An 11,551-nucleotide genomic window follows, 5' to 3' on the forward strand; every position below is an offset into this window, starting at 1 on the left:
TCACGACAGTTTATCATCTTTGTCCAGCACTACTAGTCCACGCCTTATTTATTTTAATAATAATAATAATAATAAATACATGCACAACAACCAGAGGTTATGAATTACAGTGCATGTACATAAGTATGTTACAAATTTCTTAAACTATGTAAATATAATCACTTACAAATCAATATGAACTAAGACTAATAGACTAACTAGACAGTGAAAGTGGAATTCCAAGTAGAGGAGTGAGTAATTGAATAGGTTTAGAGGAAGATGATAAAGAAGCGTTGATATTCATAGAAAAAGGATGGTTAGAGAATATTACACTAGGAATCACATGGCAAAGTGACGCATGAGTTCGTTCCTAAATTGCGGCGTGATCTTAATATTTCTAATCGCATGTGGCAAATTGTTCCAAAGACGTACCGTGTATACAAAAAACTGGCGTTCAGCCTTACATGCACCAACAGCATGGCTCAGCAAAAACCCATCGACGCAACAACAGCAACACTTGCGCCAGCTCTATTAGCAACAGCGCGAATTGGTGTGCGGTCCTCTTCCGGGCATTTTATGAAACTTCTAGCCCTTTTGGACAATGGCTCGCAAACATCTTTTATAAGCGAGTTTGCCGTTCAGCGCTTGCATCTACGCAAGTACCGCCTTTCGGTTACAATCTCTGGAGTAGGCGGGAGTACTGTGGGTGAATCGAAGAGTTTGGTTAAGTTCACAGTGTGTTCCCTCATCGAACCTAATTTCAGCATGGAGTGCTCTGCTCTCGTGCTTTCTCGTGTAGGACAGAATATGCCGTCGAGTAGAATTGACCCAACTCCGTACTGTGACTTTCTTGGTCTCAGCTTAGCAGACCCGAAGTTTTACGAGCCAGGGTCAATCGACATCATCATCGGAGCAGATATCTATGGCGCTCTACTGCGCAACGAACTCAAGCGTTCCAAGTGCGGGGACTCCACTGCCCAAAATACTCATCTAGGGTGGGTCGTCTACGGGCGCTTACCCGTAGGAGTAAGTCGGCAGCTATCAGCAAGACTATGTGCCACAGCCACTGCGGAACTAAATACGTTGGTACAGCAGATGTGGAAATTTAATCAAATGGATGACATATCTTCTCCATCCAAGATGACAGAGGATGAGATTTATTGTGGGGAGTTTTTTAAACGAACGGTACGCAGGGACCACGTCGGTCGGTATCACATTCGGTACCCATTTAAAAAGGACTCCGACCTATCCGCACTATTTGACTCCAAATGCGACGCAATCAAACTATATGCTTACCAGCAACATCGTCTTCAACGCGATGCAAAGATGAACGAGTTATACAATGAGTTCATGGACGAATATATCGCTCTTGGCCACATGGAGCAGATATGCGAAGATAAGGAGCCACGGTATGCATGTTACATTCCCCACCATGGTGTATACAAAGAAGGAAGCTCGACTACGAGGTTAAGAACTGTATTCAATGGGTCTAGAAAATACAAAAGTGGTTTATGTTTGAATGATTGCCTTCATGTTGGACCCAAGCTGCAAAATGACTTAAGTACAATCATATTAAAGTGGAGAATGCATCGGGTTGGGTTCATGGCGGATATAGAGAAGTGCTTTCGACAAATACGAGTCGATCGGCGGGATACCGATATGCAACGCATTATATGGAGAGGCGGAGATGAACGGCCGACCGCTTATCGACTCCTCACTATGACCTATGTGTTAACATGCTCTCCGTATATAACAATTAAAGTACTGAACACCCTAGCCGAAGACGAGGAAACAGATTTTCCAACAGCGTCCAAAATTCTTAAGGAATCTTTTTATGTGGATGATTGCCTCCATGGCGGTGACTCAGTCGAAGAAGCTATCGACAATCAATCTAAATTACGACAGTTACTGCATCGTGGGTGCTTCAACCTTCGCAAATGGAGCTCGAATTCCAACGAGTTTATGCAACATCTCTCCTCCGACGACATACAACCAGATACCTGCTGCAACTTAAATTTGGATCGGGAGACTAAGGCGCTTGGAATCTATTGGCTCTGTGACACTGATAGCCTGACATACAAAGTCAATATTACACCTGTGTCTGGATTCATTACCAAACGCCAACAACTTTCCGATGTGGCAAAAATATACGATCCCCTAGGTTTTTTAGCACCAATTGTCATAACCGGCAAGTCGCTTTGTCAGCAGCTTTGGATTTCAGGCTGAAATTGGGATGATCCGCTTCCAAACCCGATGCAGGATGAATGGCGACGATTTCGGGAAGAGCTTCATAAAGTTCAAAATCTGCGGGTTCCCAGGTGGATAGGCGTTACACCGGCAGTTGACAACTTTCAACTGCATGTTTTCTCTGACGCATCAACTTTAGCGTATGCCGCTGTTGCATATCTTCGCGTGGAAACAACAGACAGTGTATGTCGGGTGACCATTCTCACAGCTAAAACCAAGGTTGCTCCAATAAAAAAAATTACGATGCCCTGCTTGGAGTTGAATGGGGCTCTTTTGGCATCGAAGCTTGCGGCCAAACTCATTGAAACTATGCAACTTCCACTCAGTAAAATTTACTGTTGGTCAGACTCAAAAACAACTCTCAGTTGGATTCGTTCGCGGCAGGGTCAGTACAAGCAATACATCAGCAATCGAATTTCTCAAATTCAGGAACTGGTACCCATTGACTCATGGAGATACGTCCCAACTAAGGCTAATCCGGCAGACATTGCATCACGCGGAGTATTTCCATCGCAACTTGCCAATTTAGCAATGTGGTGGAACGGGCCCGATTGGCTGCATCATGGCGAAGATAAGTGGCCACAGCAGAATGTCATCACTGCATCTTCGAATCTTGAAGTCATAACATCACTAGCAACAACCGAACCGCAACAGACATATTCGCTAGCTACGCATTTACTAGAAAAATATTCGAACATCAACACTCTGCTGGCGGTGACATCTTGGTGTCGTCGATTCATTGCGGCACGCCTAAAACAACCTCATGATCGGACATAGTGGTGTACGGCAGCAGAAAGAGCTGAGGCACTACAGTTTTGGATCAGGTATGTTCAAACTATTCACTTTACTAATAAAGTTGCGTGTCTTCGTTGCAGTAAGCCATTAAGTCGTAGGAGCAAGCTACTTAAGCTTAACCCGATGATAGACGAAGACGGACTTATAAGGCTCAATGGGCGCCTTAAAAATGCGACCATACCAATATACGAACGTTTTCCCGTCATATTGCCAAAGGACAACGCCTTGTGCACATTGTTAATAGCTCAAGCCCATGAGTGTACCATGCATGGAGGAGTTCAATCAACACTTAATTTTTTAAGACGACGATATTGGATCATCGACTCTCGTTCGGCTGTCAAGCGTTATATTCACAGCTGTGTTCGTTGTATTAGAAATCGTAGCACTGCTGCAACGCAAATTATGGGTAGCCTTCCTGCGCCGCGCTGCAATATTTCAAGAGCCTTCAGTCACTGTGGGTTGGACTACGGCGGTCCTTATTCTAATCGTACTACGAAAGGCAGAGGTCACCACAGCTACAAAGGCTACGTAGCTCTCTTTGTTTGCTGTAGTACGCGAGCCGTTCATTTGGAACTCGTTAGCGACATGAGTACTGAAACGTTTCTCGCTGCGCTACGCCGATTTTTTTCTCTGCGTGGATATAGCTCTGACATATATAGTGATTGTGCTACGACTTTCGTTGGTGCGAATGCAGAGTTAAGAGAACACCACGCTGCATTGCGAAAGCAACTTGAAACAGCAGCTAGTGCTATGAGTACTCGAGGTGTTTTGTGGCAGTTTATACCTGCAGGGTCTCCGAATTTTGGAGGTATATGGGAGGCCGGCATCAAAAGCACAAAACATCATTTAAAACGCACAATAGGTAGCGCAACGCTGACGTTCGAAGAATTCTACACGGTGCTAAAGCAAATCGAAGCGGTGCTTAACTCAAGGCCGCTGTGTGCTTTGACTGATGATCCGAACGACCTATCGGCACTCACCCCTGGGCACTTTTTGGTGGGCGGGCCCATTTTAGCTACACCCGAACCTAGCCTACTCGAAGTTGATACAAGCAGACTCAAAAGGTGGAAACAAGTTCAACAAATGCAGCAAGATTTTTGGGAGCGATGGAGTTATGAATATTTACGAGAACTACAAGTCAGGCATAAATGGTTTCAACGCAAAGACAATCTGAAGGTTGGAAATTTGGTGCTGTTACGCGATGAGCGTGCTCCTCCTACTTATTGGCCGCTTGGACGCATAATTGAAGTTCATCCAGGCGACGATGGTGTCGTTCGAGTAGCAACTATACGCACAGCGTCGTCTGTTTTAAAACGTGCTATTTCGAAGTTGATTGTACTCCCAATTGAAGATGAAGGGACGCATATGGTGGGCGGCCATTCCTCTGAAATTTCGTCGCAGCAAGTGGACGAGGTGGGCGGAATGTTACGGAGGAATGCAACTCTGCGTTGATACAACCATGCGCTAATGTTCCAATGCCATATGTCAATCGCTTTATTGCTTTTTCTTTTCCTTTTTTTCTCGCTCTTCTCATACAGATCTCAGCGACAGCGAACGTGTTCATATTTCGACCTCTTAATAAAATTTGTAATTTGCAAAATAAATAAAGTTTATTTTTTCTTGTAAAGTTTAACACTAATTTTTCCCCATAAAATGTAAACAAACAATGCGTGCACAACGATTAGCAAACGACCGTGTCGTACTTATCCGTTTCTGCATCTTCTACAATTTGCCGATAACTAGCCGATAATTATAAGTGTGCCAATCTCAAATTTTCAGGGCGAGACGATAACGCAACTATGATTGGACGACAAGTGTGCAGATAGCCTTAAGGTTCGAAATTTCAGACTTTTGTATCGATACTGAGTACTCATTCTGGCATCGAGCTTATGGCATCGATACTCTTAAAGTATCAGGGAAAAAGTATCGATACTACTCAGTATCGGACTCATTAAAATACGTTTTTTGAGATACTAAAATTATTTTTATTTTTATCGTATATCTAGTTATTTCCGGAAGTTAAAACAATAGAAATATTAAATATTTGATTTTTACTTCATTGCATAACTTACTTTCACGTGAGAAGTAATTTTAACGATAAATGTACATACACTGCCGGTACAAAGTACTGGCACAGCAAATTTTTCACAATATATGCAACAATTTTCATTCTTATATTTTTCCGCTAATTTCGTATCAAAACATAGTTCATTCTACCACAAAAAACATAAAAATGTAATTCCTAAACTTTGTGCAAAACTCGCGAAAATTCAGCAAATTTTCATGATTTTTTTTTGAGTATTCAGATTTGTAGCCCAATCAATTTTATCATTATAAATTGCAAGTTTTAAGTAGCTAGGAAGTGCCGCTGATTTTTGGCAATTTTTTTTTTTCACGCAGTCTTCCATACAAAAAATTTTTCTCGAAAATACTTTATATGGAAAAAATGCAAAACACCTTCAACAAAAAAAATTCTCAAAAACCAACGCGATTTTTTACTAACTCCGAACCTGCATTTTTTTTACTCGAATTTAATGGGCTGCAAACTTAAAAAAATTGTATAAAATCTGATTAAAAAGTTGAAAATTTTGATGAAAAGTTGCTGAATTTTCGCGTGTTTTGCACAAAGTTTAGGAATTTTGTTTTTATGTTTTTTGTGGTTGCATGAACCATATTTTTAAACCAAATTTGGCGGAAAAATATTAGAATAAAAATTGTTGTATAAATTGTGAAAATTTTGCTGTGCCAATACTTTGTTCCGGCAGTGTACATACATGCATATCGTCATGTAAAGTGCAAAACCGCGTATCAGCAAAATGCAAAACCGCGTATGTGAAGTTGTAGAAGTTATTTTCTAGAGCGTAAAAACACTCATATTTCAAAATGGTTCTCTTTTTTATAATCGCATTTCTGGCTAGTATATTTCAGGGCGAATGGATAAGGATTGAGCCAAGAGCTTGTGTGAGCAAATCCATTTTTTGGCAGCCAAAGTCAGTTACGCGGTTTTGCAGAATGACGATACGCGGTTAAAAGTCAACGCGTAATATTGAAAAGGTTACAAAACTGCATACCCAAAAAGTTTCTAGAAGTTCCGAATTTTCGTGAACTTTGCGTAAAGTTTTATGGCCTTATTCATAAAAAATAAAAAAGGTTTACAAACTGAAAAATGTATGAAAACTAAAAACTTAAAAAACTAAATTATTTGGTTTATATTATGCAACAGACTACACGCAATTTCAGTTTATTTTAAGTGATGAAGAAAATTGGGTTGTCAATGGAAGAAAAAATTTTAAAAGTGTGTTTTTTGAAAAGTTTTCGAGACTACGAGTACTTTGCAAAGTATCGAGTAAAATCTCCAAATAAGGTATCGAGTATTAAAGTACTCATTTTTATACCCTCAGTATCGATACTTACTCAATATCGATAGTATCGTTCGAATCCTAGTTGCAGTTTTCTGCCATTGTCCATTATGGAAGAATACAAGTGAGATATCTTAGGGTTGACAGATAGTTGACAGGGTGTTCAATATGGCGATGACAGTGTGAACAATATGGCAGCCAATATGGCATTCAACACCGAATGGCACGAAGTTGCAAAACTACGACCCGAATGAAACGCTTCGTGAAAATCCAGGGTTGCGAAGTGGTATTTTGTTGGAAAATATAAAAGCCAGGATTTTGTGCAGCGCCGAATTTTAACAAAAGAGGGTTTTGTGTGCTCGAGATGAACAGAAAAGGGTTGCTGTGCTGTTTCGTTTTAAGCTTAAACGTATCTAATTAAATATTAAAAGGAGACAAAAATTAAAGGAAAAATTTAAAATTTGAAAATTTTAAATAAAATATATATTTTCACGAGAGACAAAGTAAATAAAATGGGTTAACTTTAGGGGAAATATACTTATCAGATTACGTTATAAATAAAAATAATTCCTACTTAAATTTTGTATAATTTTGGTGACGTATTTCTAAGCTGACCCTGAGATCTGTGAAATAATACATATTTATGTGCATACATTGTGTTGATTATTCTCTTAATCTCCAAAATAATTCTTGCAGCAATCAGCACCATTGGAAATTTTCGGAAAGTAGAAATAAACAATTAAATTTATTCAATTATTAATAAAAGAAATTGGAGACAAACGTACAATTGGGACGGTGTTTCCGCATCCGCAAACGAATGTTTGTTTGATGAATTAGGTTATTGGTCTGGCGTATAATGAAGCGTTATCGTCATGATTAATGTTCAATCTCCTTTTTTATTAACTAAATCGGTTTCTTAAACAAATTTCTATTCAAATATTTTTCTTTTTCGTTTTTCAATTTACTCCACCGCATGGCCGAGAAGCCATTTTGAGACAGAAAATAAGTATATAAAATAATTCAAAAATAGGCGATTGCTTTTTCTTATAATTTCAGACCTTTTATTTAGATTTGATTGAACAAATCGAATAAAAGGTCTGAAATTTTAAGAAAAAGCAATCGCTTATTTATTAGCGAACAAAACATCTGAAATTTTAAGAAAAGGCAAATGCTTATTTATTATTCCTAAGGCTCATTGTTGTGTTCTGCAGTATTTTTTGAAAGCTTTGAAAATCTTCTTAAAATGAAAATATTTCCACTGTCTAAATTTAAGTGAAATTAAAAAAATGTATTTTTATAAAGCAAAAATTTAATGTATAGTAACTTTTTGCGCATAGTAATTGTTACCATTTCAACAGTTAAATAAAATATCTAATGTATGTTGTTAAGAATCAAAAGGCTCTATTACCTTGTTTATACCACCACATAAGGCGCTTTGACCCAGTTCGCTGTGATTCAAAACGGATGTATAAACTAAATTTCTAAACGCGTTGAAATTGAAAGTGTGTTGACTTCTATTTGTTTTCAAATCGGTGTTTTGTTTCTCACATCAGTTAGAAAACAAGTATAAACGCATCACTCATTTGAAGTGAAGTGACAATAGGCTGGTTTTCTTTATACAGACCGTTTTAAATTCGAATTATTGTTATAATAAATTACAATTATTGTTTGTTTCCATTTCGGTCAACCGCGCAAACTATTGATTAAAAAAATATCGTTTAAAAATAGCGGATTTTGTTTACTTTTGAATAAGACTTTATCGAGTGCGCTATAAAGACAGGGGTATAAATGCTGTAAAGAAATGTATGTTGAGACCAATCGGTTTTTTTGCTAACGCGGTTCTTGTGTAGGTATGTATAAACAAGGTATATGAAAAAAATTACTCCAGGAAAAAATATCCTTATTTTCGTATTTAAAATTAATCGGAATTTTATGGGGAGTTATAAAAACTCGATTTAATCGAAACTTTGTTTTTTTCGGCTATATTTGTTATTATTTATTGGCCCAGATGTAAATATTGAATGAACTAACATATTTTAAATATTTACCGAACTACCATTTATATGCAACCCTGCCTATCCTCTACTCAAGTAGATGTAATTCGAAAAATTTAAACGGATTTCTTCAAATCAACCTGAGCTGCGGACATATTGCGAATTCATTTTTAAACATTAACCACTACATTATATTAGTATTAAATACTTTCAATTAAGAAACAGTTCTTATTAGAAAATAAATATGAATCGTTTTATTTTAAATATTCCAATGTATATTTTTTGTTAATGCAGATAGTGCGGATTTAACGTATTTTATAACCGTTACATGGGGAACATAAATTTAAGGCAGATTGATATTAACAATTTTTTCACAATTTACGATTGCAATCAATTTCTTTCAAAACTATAACCTAAATGATTGCAAGTTGTATTTTTTACGATCAAAAAAGATTCCAATATTAGGTATATTATGCAAATGCAATCCAATTTGATTTGAGTTATTCAGTTTTAGATACATATATATTTCTGTGTTCGTATGGAATAGTAGTTTATACGGGAAGCTGGCTTTAGTATAATCCGGCATTCCATTTATTATTTAAAACACAAGGAATTTTTCGATGACCCTTAACAAGAATATGGACTTGCTAGTATCGGAACTATTTCTTGCACGTTTATTTGCCAAAATCTCTTCAACGGCTCGGCGCCAGTGAGAGTATGCTGCGAACGCCGCATTATACTAAAACCAGCCTTTTGACATAAGCTACTATTCCATACGAGTGGGGCACGTGCGAAATTTGGATTTTCCCAGCTGCAGTACTGCAGTAACTCGACACCTTTCTCACCAACAGCTCTGTCCTCTGTTAGCTTCTTAATGTAACTGCAAATAAAAGATGGAAATTTAAGAAAAATTACTATCACAGCGTTTCACTTGTAGCGTTTCACTCTTGTAGTATATTGGCTATCAAGCACCAGAAAATTTCCATCACGCATTCCATATGCCACCGATTGTCGTGGCTCAATTAAAATACTGTCATCACAGCTTTTTGGTACTCCAGCAACTGGTGTGTCTATGGCGGAGTTATGTGGAGCTGTTGCATGACTAAAATCAATTTGGACTCTTTGAGAACTGGCTTGTTTGTTGCGAAAGCTATTGGCATCAAATGTATGCAAATTAGATTTCCAAACGAGCAACTGTTGAATATAGGGGAAAGTGTATATTATATAATTTTTTCACACACAAAGCAGAAATTACCTGTCGATCCTCGCCCGCGGAAGCAAAATGTCTACCATGTAGAGAAAGCGACGGCGCAAACTTTGTCAGTATGGCCAGTTAGTGTATAATTTCCCCGTCTATTTTGACCTGGTTCCGCTAAAGTGCACTACTGCCGTGTATAAATTGGTCGAGCTTCTAATAAATCAAGCAATCTTATTGTATCGTCATCGCCGCCAGTCACCAAGAAATTTCCACTTGGGTGAAATGCAACATCATTCTCGGCGACGAATGCACTTGATACAACTGTATTAGCTCGCCTTCGGCTATGTCAAATATCTTAACGCGGTTACAACTTAATGCTAAAGCCACCAGATTACCGTCTGGATGCCATGCCAGCTGTCGTCCCATACCTCTTCCCGAGTGAACGTTCGCACACATTCGCCTGAAGATGAATCGCAAATTCTTAACTTGTCGCCGCACGATGCAATTAACTGGCCACTAAGGCTGAATTTTGCTGCGCACACCCAATTTGTGTGTCCAGTGAAAGATGTATATTTTGAATCAGTATTTTGATAGCCGTTCGCCATTTTTCGAGTCTGCAAACGAATAAGCTGACGAAGATGCAAACAAATTCAAGCACATTGTTGCATTCTACCGTACTTTTTAAAAACTTTAAAATCTTAAAACATATGTGAAAAACTTTTATAATATGAATATTTCTAAAGTCGAAATCAAAAGGAAATTTTATAAATAACATTTTTAAAAAACAATCATCTAATATTTTTCAAGTTTTTGGGCATATATGTTACCATTTGAACAACAAATTGTACTAAGTTTTATGAGACTATTTAATGCAACTCAGGTAAAAAAGGCACAGTTTTGATCAAAATAAGCAACTCTAAAAAGCAGATGATCGCAGCTGTGGCCCACGATGACCTCTATTGCTAAGATATCTCACTTGTATTTGTACACAATGCAATTGTCTCTGGCCGACTATACACGTTAAAGGTAAATAATTTCACAATTTCTACCCTATTATAGGTTTGTAGTATTCGGTTTTATAAAAAAGTCTCTTTATTTCGTTTTTTTTTTGAAGGTTAAAGTTATAGTATGTGTGTTCACAATTTTTGTGTAGATTATCAGCAAAATTAAATAGTGTTGGCGGTTAAGAGCCACTCGCCAACATTTTTTTCTACCAAAATCTCTTAAGAAATGTTACCAGAAGTTACCAAATCTTCACTGCCAAAATCTTCACTTCTTCAGTGAGCAAAAAATATACTGAATAACACGGGTATATTTCATAACAAATATGCATATACCTACAGCCCCAAGAATGATAGAATACAAGATTGCGCCGATCAGAGAGGATTTTTGAGAATAACTTTTGTGTGACGTCACACTGGTGCAATTGCGAGAGAGAAATGCCAAAACGTGGGCAAGAATGGAAGAAGAAAAAATTTTGCAAGGAAAATGTAAACAAGTTGCACCAGTGTGACGTCATGCAAACAAGGATTCTGTCAAATTCGTTAAGAGAGGAATAGCGGTCCGAGATCGGCGCAACCTTTGTATTCTCTCAATCGTGCTACAGCCCGGTTCTGTGCACTTAATAAATTCAATATTTTTATAATTTGTAAATTTTTGATTATTTATCAAGAGCTCCCAGTTCTAGCACAGAAGTTTAAATCTATTTTCTTAATAAATTATCAAGATTGAAAATGCTATTGACAATTATAATACTTTTTTTTATTAGAAAACATTTTTCTATCAATTAATTACTGCATGTGCGGTTATTATCATTTTCGTTGTTGGTGTTTCCGACTGGGTGGAGTATGATGTAATGTGGAACGATTTTCCATATTCCGATACTTGTACCTGCGACTCACGGAATAATAGCACCGGCACACAAAAAAGTGGCGGGTGCTTTTAACCGTTCGTTTGACTCGTACAAAATTTCGAGTAAA

At 37.7% G+C, this 11,551-nt stretch overlaps 2 protein-coding genes across 2 annotated transcripts; both read left to right on the forward strand.

The window, feature by feature from the left end:
- Positions 1 to 456: 456 nt before the first annotated feature.
- LOC118750047 lies at positions 457 to 2,205 on the forward strand. Its single transcript, XM_036484778.1, has one exon. It carries the CDS (start codon positions 457 to 459, stop codon positions 2,203 to 2,205), a length of 1,749 nt encoding a protein of 582 aa, XP_036340671.1.
- Positions 2,206 to 3,144: 939 nt separating this feature from the next.
- Positions 3,145 to 4,473, forward strand: LOC118750048. The gene has a single exon (XM_036484779.1). It carries the CDS (start codon positions 3,145 to 3,147, stop codon positions 4,471 to 4,473), a length of 1,329 nt encoding a protein of 442 aa, XP_036340672.1.
- Positions 4,474 to 11,551: the final 7,078 nt, after the last annotated feature.

The sequence above is a fragment of the Rhagoletis pomonella genome, unplaced genomic scaffold, assembly GCF_013731165.1.
Source record: "Rhagoletis pomonella isolate Grant_MI unplaced genomic scaffold, Rhpom_1.0 Rhpom_scaffold_00119, whole genome shotgun sequence".
NCBI classification, from domain to species: Eukaryota; Metazoa; Arthropoda; class Insecta; order Diptera; family Tephritidae; genus Rhagoletis; species Rhagoletis pomonella.

What these genes read in the sequence shown, in the direction of transcription:
- LOC118750047 (XM_036484778.1), top strand. Translation starts at nt 457, where the DNA reads ATGGCTCAGCAAAAACCCATCGACGCAACAACAGCAACACTTGCGCCA.
- LOC118750048 (XM_036484779.1), top strand. Translation starts at nt 3,145, where the DNA reads ATGATAGACGAAGACGGACTTATAAGGCTCAATGGGCGCCTTAAAAAT.